This window comes from Crinia signifera, chromosome 5 (genome assembly GCF_055691185.1).
Source record: "Crinia signifera chromosome 5, ASM5569118v1, whole genome shotgun sequence".
NCBI lineage: Eukaryota > Metazoa > Chordata > Amphibia > Anura > Myobatrachidae > Crinia > Crinia signifera.
Genome location: NC_139221.1, coordinates 96,628,342 through 96,648,406, shown reverse-complemented (window position 1 = coordinate 96,648,406; position 20,065 = coordinate 96,628,342). Strand labels below are relative to the sequence as shown.

Here is a 20,065-nt window from a genome sequence, read left to right as displayed (position 1 = left end):
GTCAAATAATTACCTACAGTATATGGCAACAACCTGGATTGCATGGCACAAATATTGAGTATCATGGCTAGGTCCTGAATTTTGAGAAGTTTCCCCAGATTCATTGTCAGTGCCTGCTGTTCCTGACTGTGGTCTTCGACACCACTTTACAGCGAATATAGCTTCCAAAGTCTAAGGCCTGTGCCCTAGTCATGATGGTACTTGTGGTGCCACATTTATCAGTTTTGCTGTACATGAAGTTGCTGGACACAAGGGTCCCCACTTTTGATATAATTTAGTACAACAGGTTCCACTTGCAAGAATTTCAGTGGAAAATTCTCCAGAATTAGACCAGCTTCTTGTTCTGTCCACCATTTGTGGTTTGAATGACCATGTATTATCTTCTCCAGAGACAATACATGGCCATTCCTGTTTAGGGCATTGATACCATGGATACAAGTCTCCTTGGTTGGAATTCCTTCACATGACATTATTTGTTTCCAGTCCTTTGGTCACTATCAGAGACCGCTCTTACAGTCAGTATGCTTGAGCTTTGAGCCATTTTTCTCTCTGGCAAATTCAGTCGGACAATGCCAATGCTGTGGCGTATGTAGATCATCAGGATGGCACCAAGAGCGTGGGAGCAATGGCAAAGACAGCCCAAAATGTGTCTTTGTTCCAGGATTCTCACCAGTTTTCATTAAGGCAGTGGAAAAATGGTATGAGGACTTTCAGAGGAATGATCACTCCATTCAGGGATCTTTTACCAGGTGTTTGGAAGAACACCGGAAGCGGTGGTGGACCTCATGGCCTCTTGTCACAACTTCAAGGAACCCCATGGCTTTTGTGGTGGATATCATAACAGTTTTGTGGGCATTTTAGCCTATCTGCTTTCTCTAAACCCAATTTTGCCCCTTGTACTCAAGCAAAGATCATTTGGTTACTGCAGTCCTAGTGGCTACGGATTGGCCACTCAGCAAAACCAACTCTCTGGTTTGTGTATCTATAAAAAATAAAAAGAAATGGCTGAAAGGTGCACAAAAGTATAGTATATGCCCAAGTGACAAAAGCCAATCTTTCAGCAGAACATTTGTAAGCAGCCAGTAGCCATTTATCTAATTTGCTGTTTGCGCCTTCAAATAATTTGGCTTTCACTGCCAATGTTTGTCTTTTTCCAGATTGAATCTGTTGCCAATTGCACCCCCTTACTGTACTTGGCCTGCATGAGGTGCCCCAATGTCCCTTCTCTGTTCCATCTGTTCAGCAAGTATATGCAAATGCTCACTGTATTGGGCAGGTGCTATCTAAAATCATGCAAGTTACACCACATCAGAGGTTCCCAAACTGCTCTGATACAGTCCAGGTTTTTTTTTTATATCCAAGGTTGTTAAATTATTAATATCACATCCAATATCATTTATTGTAAGACATCTTCAAGCATGGGTAGCCTTTAAACCTGTAATAGCGGAGTTTGGAAACTCTTTAGTATTCCGCCCTGCAGAGTGCTCACACTGTAAAAGCCCCTCAGTGTTTAGATTCAATATATTCAACTTTTAATTTATAAAGGTTTTATACTGTAGTCCACACATTGATGCAAGAAAAACTCAACCATAAACCCAAGAGTTTCAGTATGCAATAATAATGTACTGTGGCTCCAAACGCTAGAATATAGTTAATGAGCAGCCATGCAGACTTATCGGTTATCCTAATTCAGCACTGTTCCATAGGCAAACACTCTGCACATTGCTGCCATCAGAAATTGTGGGACCTGGGACTGACCAAATAGGCAGGGCCCCGTGCCCTCCCCTCTCCCTCCCCCTCTCATTGCTGACCTTACCTTACGCTGACAGGCTGCTCAGCTCCCTACTCTTTTAGGATGGCAGCTCCTTTGCAGGCAGTTCTGTAACAGCGTGACATCATTACGTCATGTCGTGTTTTAGTAGGGGCTTTCCTGCAGCTGGCAGCTTGACTGCCTGCTTGAGCTCCAGGCAGCAGGCAACCCATGGCCCGTTGCTGGTAAATGAAGTAGGCCCTGACTCTGCATTTAACATCCCAGCAGGTAGAAGAAGTAATAAATGAAAAAGCGTGATGATGTTAGTAGATATTCACTTTTTTCTTATGCAGTTAATACTAATTGGTTCATTTATCTGCCTCCTAACATAATAGAATTGGCCCTATTGCATAGTTTATGCACGTTCCTCGCAGCTGATGAAGCCTCTTTATGTTTGTATCTGTCATGGTAGTACAGCATACAGTATGTTCTGAAACTACTTGGACTTAATGGTAAGATATACTGTACTGTAACTTTCTTTATATCTTTCCTACAGGACTGGGTGCATCTTTGGTCTTTGCCATATGATCAGGGCAGTGAAGAGCAGGTCATGCCACGGCTGGGATTGGAATGGTTAATACCTTTGTGGGTAGACAGAGATCCAGAGGTAAGTGCATGTGACTTTTATTATGTGTGGTGTATATTTGGGGAGACACTGTAAATACATGATGTACCTTATTTGTAAGATCGTTTAATCCTTTGAGTGCCAAGGGAATTTGTCAAAATCGGTGTAAAAATTGTGAAGCAAACATTTTTATTCATCATAATGTCCTGTAATGTTTTCCTTTTTATATGAAATATAATCTTTTTTTTTTAGACAACATTTTTTTTATTTGAATTTATATAACAAACGTGTGTGACGCTTTTATCATTTTTATCAGATATTTTGTGCATCTCTCACAGAGATGTTGGCACTCAAAGGGTTAAAGCTGCGTTGTGCTTTTAGGATAGTATGCATTAACAGTTACAACTGTAAATGGCTGCAGGAAATTTGTGAGAGCACCAGGACACAAAATATGTGCTTGCTGCTTCTGATTGCTCCTCCGTCTCACAAAGTTCATCTGTAATGTCACAGAGACAAAGCTTGGAACACATGTAATGTGTGGTTATTCTAATAGTTTTTAGAATCTTCCTGTTGTATTTATTGTAAATGTAATGATTTCATTACGGCATTCAAAACATTTTGCATAATAATTTTATGCTACAGATGCACCTCCTTGTGTGTTAAACATGCATTCCAGTCATGCCATGCCATGGTGTGACTTTGTAGCGCAGAGTTTCACTGTGCACAATTTTTCCATTACAATGGGTCTTACAGATTCTATCGCCATCCGCCAGAAGGAGACTGCGCATGAGACGCTCACGTGCTCTGTTCTGAATGAGTCCTCTGCCGCTCCCTCCTAGTTGCCTGCACCCCTGCCTGTCTCCCTGGAGCGGAGACGGGCAGGGAATCCGCCTCCCCACCACCGTGTGAAGGGGACGCATGTACGTGCGAAACTTGCGATTTCCTGAGCTGGCTGAGAGGCGCTTCATCTGTATTTGCAGAACAATGGGACACACAGACAGTACAGTTGATTAAAATGATATACAACGTGCCTATAGTCTGTGTGCAAAATCACCCGGAAAACATTTCACGCAAAATCTTTGAGTCACATGGAGCTCAATCATTATTTGTAACGCAACTTGTAGCACACAGAGGATAGATGTATGTGGACACATGTAGATTTTAAATTTGTTGACTTTTGCAAACTTTTTAAGTTAGAATTTCAGTAGCTGAAATTAAGGAATCATAAATTTTGAATGTACTGCATTTAATATGTCAAAAGTCTATTTTATTTGGTTTATTCAAAAGCTTAAAATCAAACTTGTTACAATATGTTACATTTAAGCACATTACATTCACTGTGTTATCTGCAATTGTGTTTCTCTGTTTTAAATAAATGATGTGATGGGTCTCCTGATGTGTGCACTGTTCTTCTCAGCAATGCTCAAGGGAACTGAATGGGAGAACAAGGAGGCAGTACAGAATATAGAATGTATCTTTAATTTACTTGGTAATTAAATGTCATTGACTTGTTTCTGACCTTTCACAGTAGGATCAGCTATATTGAACATCTGTTTTTAAATTCCTTGATATTAAATAGTTTTAATGAACTTAAAGGTATAATCTATCTAATTAAATCTTTTTGACATATGATGCATACATTCAGGTATATAAAGGTATTAATCAGAATCAGTTTGGATAGCATGTTAAAATAGTATTTAACCCTTGAGTGCCAACATCACTGTGAGAGATGTGCTAAAAATGACAGCATCACTAACATTTGTTATATAAATTCAAATAAAAAATGTGTAAAAAAAGATTGTAATTCCTATATAATGTTAACATTACATTATTATTGATAAAAAATGTTTGCTTGGCAACTATTACACCTATTTTGACAAATTCACTTGCCACTCAAAGAGTTAAAGAAAACAGATATACAAAGTGTAGCTATAGACAAGGGTAGCTACAGTATAGACACACTATGCAGCAAGATCATTATTTGCCTACTCTCTCACAAGTACTGGGAGACTATAGATTCTTCGGACAGTCCCTCACACTCACGGAGAAGTGGGCAGTGTGTGCATATTATCAGGGGACTCCCAGAGCTGAATGGAGGGGATGTGGCTAAAAGACTCATATTAGTGTCATTTTGCCACACCAGCCTGCCATAGACCCGCAAATCACAATATTTGGGGTCAAGACTTATTGATGCTCAGCTTGGGAGTGGTACTAAATCCTGGCTTTCAAAATCCTGACGCCGGAATCCCGATAGCCGAAATCCTGACAAGGGGAGTACGTGGATCGCCCCCCCCCCCCCTTGTGGGCCTGGTGCCTCGCTATACTAATTTAAAGGCCTGGTGCCTCGCACACTAATTTATTCTCCCTTTATGGGTGTCGTGGACACCCTTAGAGGGAGAAAGTGTCGGGATTCCGGCGTCAGGATTTTGAACGCCGGGATTGTAACTGCATTCCCTCAGCTTGGCTCTGCCCACTACGGTGGCAGTCAGTGTCTTCTTTCCGGGCTTCTCCCGGATAGGAGCGATTTAAAGTAGGTAGGTATGACCAAATACATTCCACAGGGAATCTAGTGTTCATTCCTTTTTTACACAATTAATTGGGGTGAACATTACCTCTTTTTTATTTCAGCTGCCTAGTAAATGTTTCCAGGTAATTGTATGCATGGCTTTGGCAATTCAGATAGTGGTTTGTTACATGTAGATAATGTTTTACAATAAAAAGATCTCCACCTTTCTCCTTCCACCGTGATCTCACAGTTTCTTGTACCAGATAAGACGCACGCCGACTACTACTAATTTCCCTAATGTTCCTTTAGCTTTTTGTGGAAAACCATTTTGGATGTTTAACTAGTCTATAAATTTCTTAATTAATTTTTTGATTTGTTGTTGTTTGACTCTTGGCATCTAAATATCTAATAACAGTACTTTAGTTTGACATCATTCTAGTTCCTAAAGGAACTAGCTAGAGAATTATACAATCTCTAGCTGCTAACAAAGGCCAAGGCACAAATAATGCCGTTCAAGTTCTTTATCTACCTCTAAGAGGTACAATTAATAAGCAGCAACATTCCATCATTTGGTCGTTGTATCCCTTTAATTATGTTTATGCAGTTTAACACTCGTTATTAATATTCCGAGTCTTTAGACTCTTCCACAATGAACGCTTTAACCGTGGAAGTTGCGTTTCATATAGTTTGCAGAATAACTGATGTCATTGATATAACATATAGTGCTTTGTTTATTATCTTTAAATGAAAATTTCCATGTCTCTAGTATTATGCATTGTCTGACCCCTTTAATCCTATTACATATAATATTGAAAGTGTAAACTTTTGCTTAATTACGGATTTCATACAAAATTGTAAATTACTTCTGAACTCTTAAATACAATAAGATAGTGTTTACTTCAACCATGGCTAAATAAATTATAAAAATTAATCATTTTTAGCTATTCTTGCTTACAGTACTCAAGCGTAAAATAAGAATATTTTTTCAGAAACTAATCTCAGAAAACAGTGAATTTCAATGTTTGGAAATAATAAACAATCAATTTAGCCTATGACAGTTCATCAGTTGGTGATTGTTTGTTTGTAGATCTCACTCTTTCCTTTTCTAAACTCATGTACTCTCCTCTAACGATGTAGATGTGAAAAGATAAACAAAGTCTATATAGTATAATACGTCAATAACATTCTAATGTGAGCAGAAATATCCAAATAGTTCCCATCCAAATAAAAGTGTGCAGATTAACTGAAAGAAGGTAATTCTGTGTTATTTTGGATTGTATTTGTTGCTGATTCTATTAGCGGCACAAGGGCAACCATCGGAAGCACAAATGTTCAGTGCGTTAGATGAACAGATCCAGCACATACTGTAGGCGTCTAAGAAATCCAGCAACTAATTCAACCCAAGAATTGCAATTCAAGCTTTGGTTCCTTTTGATTAAATGATAAAGCCAGTGATTATGTTCCTCAAGCTCAACAACACAAATAACAGACCTAATTGGTGACCGTTAGCCTGTATGCAGAGTTGTAAGCTTCTTTGCAAGCAGATCCATGCACTTGGTTTGTCATCAGTCCACCACCAGAGCTTTTATGGTGCAGAGATGCACCTGAAAGCCGGTATATTTACTATTCTGGTCAACTCTACATAGCCACAATTCAATCCATACTCTCTCACTGATGCGAGTCTACATAAGAACCTGGGTACAACTTGTATTCTTCCACAGTATGAGCAATGCAGAAACATGCAACATACTCTCTGCTAATATGTGTATTCTTATTATTGTATCAACCTCTATATTGCCAAACAGGACAGTTTAGGTTTCCCTTATTTTCTCTGTTTCCCCAGGCTTAACAAAGCTACAGTACCCTCACCTGTTCCTGATTTTTGTGTAATTTAAATATACCTTAAAAAACAACCTTGTAATACAGTATGTCCATTAGTGGCATTACATGAAGTACATAAACTGGCACCACAACATTCAGTGTTTGTTTCACAAAACATAAATCAGAAGCAACAGTTGGTGGTAAAATGAATGGTTTGTCTTGGTTGATTTTTCGTACTTTAGTTTGTTTTCTTCCCACCTCCGTATATGTTACGATAAAACAAAATGTAAAAAGCAGTGTTTTGATTATTTGTTGTAGGTGAGGTTTACGAGTCTAGGCATTGGATCAGCCTTGACATCCATTAAAGAAGGCTGTGTTATACTGTGTGACAGCTGTCAGAACATTTCTGGAGGCTTATGTGGAACAGTGCTCAGTATCTTCCTCGACCAGTATGAATGTAGCATGGTGCGCAGAGAGGTGAGACATTCTGTCACCTTATGTACGTCTCTTATAATGACTCCTTTTTTTTTTGTTGTTTTATTAAGTTTCATGACCACTGGAACAAATGTAATAGTAGAGAGGCCCTGCTTATTATATATATATATAGATATAGATGGGTGAACAAAAAAGCAGGCACTCCAGGGACTTGGTGTAAAACGTATATTGAAAAAATCAGCAATAAAACAGAGCCAACGTTTCGAGGCAACAACGCCCCTTTGTCAAGGCAATATCAATAGTGAAACACAGCAATCGGATTGCTGTGTTTCACTATTGATATTGCCTTGACAAAGGGGCGTTGTTGCCTCGAAACGTTGGCTCTGTTTTATTGCTGATTTTTTCAATATACGTTTTACACCAAGTCCCTGGAGTGCCTGCTTTTTTGTTCACCCATCTAATTTCTGCTTAGCCGAGCACCAGGGCGGCTGACCCAGGAGAGGAGAGTGCCAGTCCGTCGACCCACTTTATATAGATATATATAGATCTATATAACCAATACGTATAATAAGCGTCACTCCGGGGCTTTTTTATGGTGCAGATCTCAATGAGAGATCTCATCTTCATGAGTGGGCACCTGGATAAGCTTCAGCGCTGTTCCTGACAGCTGGGTAGTGCCGGACCTTGCTGCGATTTATACAGATGGAGCCAGCTTAAACTTTGGAGGGGCTGGCAAGACTTTCGCCAGCCACCGGCTCCCGCCACGGGGGCGTGCACACATCCCCCACCGCCGCAGCTGGTCCCCCTCGCCACCCCAACACCCCCTAACCCTGCCCATCTTCCTGAAGCGTAGACGGGCAGGATGCCACTCCCCCAGCTGACGGAGGATTGTCCCAGTTCAGTGTAGCCCCTGGCCGCCGGCGCTCGCCAGAGGGGTTCTCTGGTGAGCCCCGCACAAAGATGACAGGGGCTACATCTGTGTGTATGTATGTATGAATATGTGTGTGTGTGTGTGTGTGTGTGTGTGTGTATATGTATATATGTCTATATATACAGAGATTTTGGATGAAAAAACCGCACACTTTACAAGTTGAATCCGTGGGTGCTGTCACATACACATCATGTATCTTTGCAATCCTCTCCTTTCGGTTTGGACATAAGAGCCAGCACACCACCAGTTTAAATGTATAAGTGTTTTAGTGAATGAATTCCATAAGCATAGCCAAAGATCTAACAAAAAACGGCATCTACTTATCCAAGTCACAGGGAGCTCAATCCAGCATGTACATTCACTGCATGGCCCTGCATATCTATACATATGTATAGATATACATACAGGTGTAGTAGTTTCCTTCATTGCTGCAATTCAGATGTACATGTACTGTATATGCATTGCAGCAGCAACTATCTGCACTTGTCTGTTACTATTCACACCTGGAACACACTTGGATACAATGCATACGCCAATTCCCCCTCGCTCCATTTTTGGTGTATGAGGGGGCTGTGTTAAATACTGACAGGGTGAGTGGTGACAGCGAGCAGGAAGCTCTGCTCGCTGTCGCCGCTCGCCCACAGCATTGAATACCTGCCAGTGTAGCAAGTCACTTTAAACGGGCATGCAATATTACTAATAGAGGATTCAAAGTAACGGACATTGAAATAGTACAGCTAAATCAGAGAGGGGGATGATAGGGATCGTTCATTATTGCAACCGGACTCTTATTGGAGCCTCACACTTAATACACTAGTAACAAAGGGATTAAATGAGGGCTACGAGATAGCAAATTTTATAAATAACTAAATGTGTTTCTCTTGCTGTAAGATGATACCTGTTATATTGAGGGGTGGCATCTCTTACATAAAAATATAGGTTTACAATAACTCTTGTCTATGCACCGCTTTAAAATGAGATATTTTTATATTATTGCTGTATGCAATGTTAAATATTGTGAACTGATTATGCATTATATATATATATATATATATATATATATATATATATATATATTTTTTGCTACTCTACATTAATCACACTTTTGAATTTGAGCATACTCAAGATGTCGGAATTCTGCTTATACTGTATAAGGTGCATAGCAGTTACACCTATTGCACAACTGTGCTTTGTAATAACAGAACAAAATTTTCTATGTCCAGAACCATGCACAAAAATGCAAATCACTGTGCACAGCAAATGGCAACAGGAAAGGGGTGATGGCCAAGTAAGGGCTATTTCACACGCTCCGGCTCCTGCCGGGCGGCAAAAGCCGTGCCGTGCACAGTAGTTGTTAATGGACACTATTGTGTCCATTCACACGGGACAGCCACGGCCCGGTCAACCGGTTGCAGCCGGATCGCACCACTGAAAAGGACGGCTGCCGGGCTGTGGCCATCCCCACCATTCTAAACTACAGTGTGCGAAATGGCTTCCTGGCCGTGCGGGTTTTCGCCACCCGGCAGGAGCTGGAGTATGTGAAATAGCCCTAAGGGTGTGTTTTCTAGGCATCAAATCATTCACAAATAGATGATGATGACAGTTGCCCAAACTAGCGAACTGCTGATGACCATTTGTGAATGCACTGCCGACCCTGATTGCTGCATTCTTTCTTATTTATGCATGGATTTTTCTATGTATTTAAGCAAAAGTAAAATTATAGTCTCATATCCATTGATGCTTAATAGCTAATGCATATCTTGCAAGCAAAACAAATTGCTATAAACATTGGCAGAAGTGTATTTAACGTATGGAGCGGAGCCATCTTATGACAGGAGGACTGCATCCAATATCTGAGTGGGCTCTCCTCCCCATGGTGGGACACTAATGCTCTGCCAGAGCTAACCACACATGTGCCAACCTCTCAAAAATTGGTGCCAGCACCATTTTCCCAGTGATTTCTCTACTGCCACATAGGATACATATAATGTGTACAGGGTGTGCCGCATATGCCCCATGGCACATGTTCACCACACATCCTGCACCCATTTTGGATATGCCACTGGACTGGCATAAATGCCAATTTTATTAAGCTTTTCATAGTTGCACAATTGCATTTTATAGTGCTGAACTACTGCTAATGATGAGACTGTCATGGAATAAATATTACAATACGTTTAAGTTTATATACTTTGAAGTAAGATGTTCCTCTCGCCCTCCTTTAATAGAACTGTGGGTTCTAATGCACTGGAACCACCACAGTTGATTCACTATTGCCAATAACTTTTTCTTTCTACAAGCATTAAAACCCAAGAACTTTGCTTAAAGATGTGGTCAGTGCATCTGAAATGGACAGCTGCACAGCTTCTCCTAACAGCATCTGCATGCTGCCACCTCTATAATGCAGGCTGTATGCTGCCAAAATTCTCAAGGAGAGACAATTTGTGGTGCTAGTGCTGAGTCGCGGGTCCTGGGCATCAGAATTAATTGATCTTTATTAAACGACTTAATTTGCATTGTGTTCTCCTTCAGAAATGTCTAACGGAAGTTTTGCAACCATTTACCAGCAGTACAGCTTTATTATATAGTAGCAATGAATAAACATAGAATGTGACAGGATCAAAGAACACCTGGTAAATCTAGTCTGACGATTTTAAAATAATTAGTTTTACTGTATAAGGCATTCTATTTTTTTATGCTTCTATTAACATCAAGTATAATATTTTTAGAAACAGTATTTTATACAGTGCACTAAGCATTTGCTGCATCCTGCTTTCATTAAGATAAGTCCAGTTGTTTCATGTCATGAGCCTGTTTGGCTGTGATAACTGTTACAGCTAGATGGCAATGTTGAGATCTTGTATTCTTGTTTTTAGGCTGCCTTTATTCTTCAGAACATGCTTGTTATTCCAATGCCAGAGAATACAGAAGATTCTATAGAGTCCAATTTTCAGGTTGGTAAATCTATTATTTCAGTAATATCATGTAACCTCATAACCACGTATGTGTATAAATAGTTAACATCATTAATACTTAACCAGTTATTATTTATTGATTTTCTTATACAATTTAGAACAGAAATATTATTTTGCAGCTTTGTATGATGGATGAATCATGTTCTGCCACATCAGTTGCTGCACCAATAATGCTCACACACTTGATGTTTCGATGTTCACGATGTTTCGTTCCCAGTGTGGACCTTTTTCAAGACCTTTCAAGACTTGCGCTCTTAAAATAATAATTTGTAATCAGAGCACTAATGTAAAGTTGTAGTCCAGCCTAAACAGTAGTAATTCTAGAGGATTAGTCAGTGATATAAAGACTAGAGCAGGCATGTGCAACCTGCGGCCCTCCAGATGTGCTAAAACTACACATCCCAGCATGCATTGCCATCATTCTAGCATTCCCTAATAGCCAAATTGTGGCAAGGCATGCTGGGATGTGTAGTTTTAGCACATCTGGAGGGCCGCAGGTTGCACATGCCTGGACTAGAGGAACAAAGAGGGAATATTTAAACTCAGCCATAAACTCTTCTGTATAAACCGTTTGCTTAGTTAGAATGCAAAACAAAACAAATTTAAGTATGACATCTTAACATTGTGGGACACGATAATATTTCACAATTTTAATGATTTGGGGTAATAATGGCATATTTATCTATCAGGATGTCCGAATCCCAACACTTGTGAGAAGACCAATTGTGGGCATCTCAAGCTTAAGTACAGTATGCTAGAGAGGGTTAGAGTAAGGCTGCAGGGGGATGTGGAGGCTAGTTTAGGCACTGCAGGGTAGGTCAAACTGTGTGTGGGGGGGGGGGTTAGGGTTAGGCATTAAGGGGGAACAGATAGTCTGGGTTTAGTTTAGGGATAGGCTGCAGGTAAGGCTTAGGATACTTACCTATGAGGTGTATGGGATATCAGTGTCTGTCTTCCGACCTCCGGGATTCCATTCCCCCAACACTTTCGATCACAAAGGATTAAATCACTGGATTTTTGCATGATATCCATGCACAGTGCTTAAAGTAGTCCTGGAGAGGTAGTTGAACTCATTTCACACGACATCTAAACGCCCCCTGATTAGGCGGGACAGGGCCAGTGCTAGGGTTTTTGGCAATCCCCTGCAAACTATTAATTTGTGCTTTTCCTCCAATACTTTTTGGGACAGTAGTCTCACAAGGATAGTTGTGGTCACACGATAGTACCCCCAACTCAACTTATGCATCAAAGTAGCATAACTTATAGAATAACATATAATGTAGTGCCCCTGACTAATATTATGTCACGGTAGTGCCCCTTTTTCACGATACACTACACAGTAGTATATCTTATACATATTATGCCTCACAATAGTGTCCCTTATATGCAATGCCCACAGTAGTGCCACTTATACACATAAGGGCCGCAGTAGTGTACCTTGTATGCATCTACACCTTTGTCCCTCCAGAAGCTTCCCTGCCTCTGTGTCCCTCCAGGCCCCTATTTCCTGGTCTTCAGAATTGTGCCTGCTCACTTTTTAAGGTTTTACTTCACTTCAGTGCCGGTGACAGAATGCCATCACAAATTACAAATGATGTGCCAGAAAAAAAAGTCACTGGGAATGAACGCCATCCGACAGTGTGTTTTTGAGTACCAGAAGGTGCATGCAGCAGGTGGAGAAGAACCATGCTGTTGCCAGGCATTGAGGAAGGGTGTGGTGGCTGCAGTGCTCCATGCAATATCTATTGATGTGGGTGGTGGGGTGGGATTTTCTTTTGGAATTACTGTGCAGGACCATGGTAAATGTGGAACAGAATTCCACCTACCATTAGAGGTGATTCCACCTTCTCCTCCCCCTTTAACAATTGTCCTTTCAGGTACTGTCTCTCTGATTAGGATGACACTGAGCCCCCTGTGTGTGATTGGGCCAATAATTTACCCAATAAGGGAGTCCCATCTTAAAATTCGGAGGGTCAACAGTATTTTCTATTTAGATTTGGGTAGCCAAAAACATTACTAACCCTGGGAATTAGATCTTCAGTGAACTGATAAAAGCATCCTACTACATGGCGACTGAGCAATTCAAGTGCTGCTCTGTTTGGGCATGCACATCCACCATTGCTGACATCCACCATTACTGTTCTGTTTCGTAATTTTGACGAGCTGATAACTAGCTATTTCTAAATGTGCAATATAAACTTTTACATGTGTATGTGTGTTTAGCTTATTTGCATACTTCTTAATTTAAAATCCTTATATACACCATTATGGAAAAAAAAATATTTCCATAGAAGAGTAAGTTTGTTAATAAGGAGCCCTCCTGTCATAGATTATTCCTGTTAAGCTACAATTACACAGATCTAGTGGTTGTGTTTGTATTTTAGCAGTCGAGCACAAAAACTGCTTATGTTTATATTTCCCTTAATAACTATGCAAAGTTTCAGCTTTTTCACTTTCTTGATTTACATTTCCTCGCCATACAGATTGCTTAGTCTGCATTTGTATATCACGCAAAATAGAACTTGTGTTATCTAATTCTTAATTATATTGCTAACGTTATTTTTGGCAGGATTCAGTAAAGCATAACTGAATTGAATAGAAATTTAAAGCATGCCAAACATTTTCCCCTTCATTGTAAAAGTATTGAAGTGCAGTAAGCCATTTGTAAGAACAGTATTGAAATAAGGTCGGACAGCATAGATTAAAACTTTTGTGATTGGTACTATTAATTATACATGTTCCGCCATATTGTTCCAGAGTAGGGTTAATACGGTTTAAAGTCTAAATGTCTTTGATAATTTTAGTCATGTCTTTTACTATTGAGCAAAATGGTTAATACAGTATGTACCTTATTTTTGTTTACTCATTTATACGTATGGGAAATTGACACAGTGCCATCCCCTCCTTGCCAAGGGAGGCAATGGCTTTTAGACTTAAAACATCATCAATGTGCTTTACTGCCATATTAAAAAAAAAAAAAAAAAGGTTGCAAGGATATAAAGATTATAAATTTGACTCTGGAAAATTACGTTATATTGAGCTTGAGTTCAATTTCCTCACATTCATATTTCTGAGTATGCTTTCAGTTTGCTACACACACAGGGAAGTAAAATGTGTTCACGTTCCTAATTAGGAACAACAGCTATTTTTTATTGTGTGATTATATGATCTCCTTGCATCCAGAAACTTTTATAGGTTCTTTGTGTGGAGAAGAAGAAAATAATTCTGTTTTTTTTTATTTTACATGTTGTTTTTCTTATTTTTTTAAGCAAATATTTTTATATGGATACATTGGCATTTTAGAGATGGGTTCAGGTGCCTCTTATTACAGATTTTACTTTGCAAGGTGATCATGTAAACAAATAACTCTTGTAGTAACCTTAGGTGATACATAGTTTAATTACTGCAATATCCATTTGATCATTGCAGAAGAATAAACTACAGTAGGTCAAGTTGAACATTCAGTGCAAGTTTCTTAATTGGTTTTTAATATTTGTTGCTATGGTAGTATGTATTGTTTTGGAAAACATATATCATTAGTAGCGTAAAAGAAACAAGATACTTCATTATTAACCTCTTATTTACTATACATTTCTGTTCTTGCTTATAAGAAATCTCGGTACTTATATGTTAGTTGGGCGCCCACTATAGTTAGTACGCTCATACCCCCACTATCCATGTCGGCATGGAGTTGATTTTATATAGTGTGGCGAGCCACCGAGCCCGGGGCGAGCGTACGCGGAAAACTAAGCAAATAGCTTAGTGGGAGCCCAACTAACATATAATTACTGAAATCTCAAGTTCACAACTTGCAAACATAGCAGTCAAGGGTCTTAACTCAAAAATCCTTTTTTTATTTTAAGGCCCTCCCAATAGGTACTGACAGAATTAAGTATAGAATATTTCCCCTATCCATATGACAATGAATACTGTGGCTATGTATGAGGAATGTGCAATACATTTTGTATGCTGATTTTGAAAAGCGCCTTGAGTCCTGATGGAGAAAGTGCGCTATATAAATTAAACTTACTTACTAATTTCGTTTTCAGACCGCAAATGCCGGGTCGCACCCGGCATTAGGACACTGGTCCAATCCATGGAGCGAAACGGCATATGCGGTCTGAAAGTTCCGACACCAACCCGGCTTATTGCCATGTTGGTGAGGTCACAAGGGGTCGGAGCTGAGCAGCGGCGCATCACCGGGGGCTTGGGAGATGGCAGCAGTTGAAGCTGACAGCGCCAACCCAGGCACCCGTTCACACTGCACTTGACACGGGTCAGAGCCGTGTTCAACCCTGGTCATTACCACGGTTGAACTCCAGTGTTGCTCGACCCGAGGTGGCCCTTTCAGACCGCACCTCAACCCAGGTTGGGCAAGGACACAGAAATAACCCGGGTCTAGAGTGAGGTCTGAAAGCGGTATTACTGATGAAATGATTGTAGACCTTATCTTGACTGTCTGGTTGTGAACTGTAATCTCTGACTAAAGTTTTTGAGAAATGTCAAGGCACAGAACTGAATATAAGAAGCACTGCTCACTGAAGAAGTCTGCAACATTAGTAGTTTTTATTGCCTACAAGCTGCATTTTGGGAAGAAGCAGTGTCCTTAAGGTCCATACGCACTGGGTGATTATGCCCAGTGTGTATGGTGCATGATGATGGGGAAATAGCTAGGCTGAAAAATGCTCATGCATACACCCTGAGCGTCCGTCCCCCCCCACCCAGCCATTTTCCCTTGGGGGTGGATGGCTTTTCATAGCAGGACGCTACGGAAAGCCGCCCTATCAGTCACTCATCTGCTGGTAATACCAGCAGATGAGCGCCGGCCGACAGCGATGATGCAGGAGCACGCAGCAGCTAACACCATTCATCGCTGCCCCGTACACACTGGGTGTTTTTCACATGAAAGTCGCCTAGTGTGTACGGGGCTTGAAAACACTGTCATCTCTTTTCTCTCTGTGTTTCTTGCATTTATCTTCCCCTTTGCTCACTCTTTCCTCTATCCTCTTTCTGTCAGGTCAACATGTCTGGCAGAACTCTGGTGGTAATTTTATCTATTTTCTTTTGCTTTTTTTTTTTATTAGATATTGAGTATACTTGATGAGGAGACTGGATCACCTTTGGCAGGAAAACCTGCACTTGCGGCTCTCTTGCAACATTACCACTTCTATGAACATGTGAGCCACATGGCAAAAAACTGTTATCTTGGACGTTATACTTTTGATTTAGATCATTCCACAGTAGCATCGAAAACCATGCAAGAAAATGTAAATTGTAAGTACAGTTTGTTTTTAATCAACTTTTTTCCTTACGCCCAATTACATTTGTGACTTTTACAGATTTGCAATCCAAGAACTGTGTAATAATTCAAACACATGTGAACAATATAGTGGGGATTCAATTAAAGTAGAATAAACAACACAGTTATTCCTTATGTTTCTCCTGAATTTTTTTTCTTTTTTGGGCAATCCAATTTGGCCACCCCAAAATATATATTTTCTAACAAAAACACAGGTTCAATGATAGCTGGGGGGGGGGGGGGGGGGCGGGGGGGATTTGTTTCACATGCTGGAGGCAGGAGACACGGCTTGCAGTGGCTTATTGGGAATAATTTAATAGCCCCCTCTGCAAAGCGATTACCGGTAGTCAGTGATTGCGGCTAATTGCATACCCTCCATAAGCTTTTACAAAGGTTAATTGTATTTGCAACGTGATAATAATGTTAAAAGCCATACTATTTCTAAAAGGACTTCAAACACAATTATATAACAAACACATTATCATGAAAGGGCAGTTATTGAGTGTTGTGTTTGTGTCTATGCAGCTGTAATGTTATGTATACAGAGATGCTTTGAGCTTGCACAGACTTTTCTCTCTTTGATAACATCCATTACAATAAAGTTTACAGATGTTACTCTTGAAATTTGTCATATCAGCTGAGCAATTATGCTCTTTATAGATTGTTACAAATGAACCTTTGTATGATTGCTGTCCAATTTGACTTTTCTAAACAAACTAGTTCAATGAACTGCAACCACTGTTAAATGAAATGTTCTTTCAAGCAATTTAATAGGGAAAATACAGTTAGTTATTTGGGGTGTTTCTAAATCACGTTAGTGACATGAGGCAACCCCAAATTTCTTGGTTATGCCATCACACTTTCCTATTGGTTAACAGTTTTGATTTACTCCTTGCCATTACAACAGTTGTGACTAGGCTTTACAATAATAAGTACAAATGTGTCCAGTGATATATATCCTCCACGTTATACATAACACATTAGCTCCATGTGACTCTGTTGTCAGTGTGTGCGACTGCCACTGTGTCTGCATACAAAATTGAACATTTACAGTGTTTTCCTGGAAAACACTGTATCTGCATAAAAGATGCTATGTTACAGCCATAGTTACACACTGAATAGAGATAGACATGCCACATATAATTTTTATCAGCAGAAGCTGTTTGTGCGACGCATTCAATCTGCAAATAATGGAAAAAGATGCAAAAAACAAGAGTTGCGACTAGAAGGGCATTTTAACATGAAAGGAGGCTAGTATGTGGACACATCTGTATATTTCAATGAGTAGTATTCTAAATGAACTGGATGGCAAAAGATGCAGACTTTAGTAGAATGAGGTCACAAAATCATTGTTATTCACATGTGATTTTTATTATTATTTTCTGTTTTATTAAGTGCAATTTGAGCTTTCATTGGATAAAAATAGGGATTGAGCTACAGGTACTCTTTGTTTCTTTGATCTATCGTCCCCACTAGCCCCCAAGTGACATTTAAAGTCTACGTAACATTTAGGGCCCTGCAGTTAATCCTCCCTATAACCTAAATACATACTGGCTATTAAAGATTTGTATACTTTGTTTTCAGTGCACTAGTTCCACTTTTCTTTCCAAGATGCATTAAATAATTTAGAGCTGGGGTTCTTGTGTTTATTTTTCTGGGTCAGTAATTATCCCACCTACTTTCACAGACTGAAATCCTCATTCACGTTCTACAGATGGAGCCGGCCTCTTTCTTGCAGGGGCTGGCCATGTTGCTTTCACCGCCGTCTCCCTGAAGTGGAGACGGGCAGGAACCCACAGCGGCGCCATCCGGAAACTGGGACGCACGCGCGTCCAAGTCAGATGGAGCGCCTCTGCGCCAGAGATCGCCAGCGCAAGCATGCTGGCGATCCCCGGCCAAGAACCAGGGTGCTCCATCTGTATTTGGAAAACTTTATGGTTGAAAATCGCTGTTCTAGACGTTCCACAAGACACATTATTTTGCATTTGGCTATGAAATTCTGGGGAGTTTTCAGCATCAAGGAAGCTTATCTCAATATTCCAATCTACATGGGTTATCGCAATCTACTTATCTTTTTGGTGTGGGATATTAATTTTTACAGAATTCATAGCCAATATGGTTGCTACAGATGCAAAGGGTTTGCCATACTGTAGTTATAAATTTTTCAGAGGGCCTTCTGCATTGGCATCTGCAGGTAACAGTGGACACTACAGACTCATGCCTGGATTGTGAATTTTCTAAATATGAACCTTCACCTGTGTCATCAGGTAGTGTTCTTGGGTCTCCTGTTTGACATTGTGTCAGTAAGTCTTTCTTACACTCAGAGGTTTTGGGCATCCAGTCCATGGTGTGGTCTCTTCCACAATTGACCAAGATGTTGATTCTCTGGTGAATGTAGTTGCTGGTAGAGATGGTGGCTTTCAACGCAATTGCATTCTCCAATTTCCATGCCCGTATGCTCCATCTCTAGATTCTGCACAGTTTGTCCTGTCAAACTTGAAATAGATAATGAAAATGTCTAAAGTGCTAGGGCAAGTGGTTATATGTTGTATATCAGCAGTCACCACGAGAAAGGTATGCCAACCTCTAAGACTACAACCAAAAAATATACAAATCATGTGGTGCTCCATAAGAGACAATTTTATATAAAAAAACTCAGATTATTGTACACCATAAATCATATGCACAAAATACAAAATTATGCAAAAAAAACCTTCCAATTCGGAGTTTAAAAAAAAAAAAACATATAAAAAATATATGTTGATAGTAGCATGCACAATAATGCGTTCACTAAATATTCATGCAATATATGAATATCCGGTACTTATGTAGTATCTGGGCTGCCGATTTTTTGATTGTATGCCTTAAGTTAAGGCATACAATCAGATGCGATGCGATGCGATATCGCATCGCATCGCATACGATGCGATGCGATGCGATGCGATGACCCGATTTTTCCATAGGATTCAATGTTAAAATGGACTGAGTCCATTTTAACATGAAATTCAATGGGAAAAAGGGGTCCTTTTCATACCCCTACTATCCAAGTGGGCATGGAGTTGGATATAAACCTGTGGCGAGCGTAGCGAGCCACCGAGCCCGAAGCGTGGCGAGCGAAGCGAGCCCCGCGAGGGGACGGTATTCTGTGTCCCCTCGCGGGGCTCGCTACGCTCGCCACGCTTCGGGCTCGGTGGCTCGCTACGCTCGCCACAGGTTTATATCCAACTCCATGCCCACTTGGATAGTAGGGGTATGAAAAGGACCCCTTTTTCCCATTGAATTCCATGTTAAAATGGACTCAGTCCATTTTAACATTGAATCCTATGGAAAAATCGGGTCCATCGCATTGCATCGCATCGCATCGCATGCGATTTGGTCGGGTGCGATGCGATGCGATGGACCCGATTTCAAAATCGGCAGCCCAGTTACTACATAAGTACCGAATATCCTTATATTTAATAAGGCTGTTTTTAATTTTTTTTTGCTGACTAATTTTCCTTTAATTTTTGGATAATAAGTCCAAAAGTACGCGAGTGCATTTATCAGACAAACTACTTTTATAGTCTTCAGGTGCTCATGGGTATCCTCTAAAAATGACAAAGTCAATACCAAGTTATTTATATGCACCAAATGTAGGTATAGATGCACTAGACTGTTTACTTTAATCCTGGTATTGGCCATCTGTGGCAGCAGTCTGCAGCTCTCCACACTAGGAGGCTAGCA

The 20,065-nt window shown here is 40.2% G+C and overlaps 1 protein-coding gene across 2 annotated transcripts in view; it reads left to right on the top strand.

Moving 5' to 3' along the window:
* RTTN (rotatin) overlaps positions 1-20,065 on the top strand; it is a 206,338-nt gene that overhangs the window by 143,759 nt on the left and 42,514 nt on the right. For both annotated transcript variants that reach the window (XM_083187719.1, XM_083187718.1), the window contains 4 exons: positions 2,307-2,417; positions 7,021-7,179; positions 10,945-11,022; positions 16,128-16,317. In XM_083187719.1, coding sequence (XP_083043845.1) covers positions 2,307-2,417; positions 7,021-7,179; positions 10,945-11,022; positions 16,128-16,317 — 538 coding nt within the window. The remainder of the gene's footprint in view (positions 1-2,306; positions 2,418-7,020; positions 7,180-10,944; positions 11,023-16,127; positions 16,318-20,065) is intronic.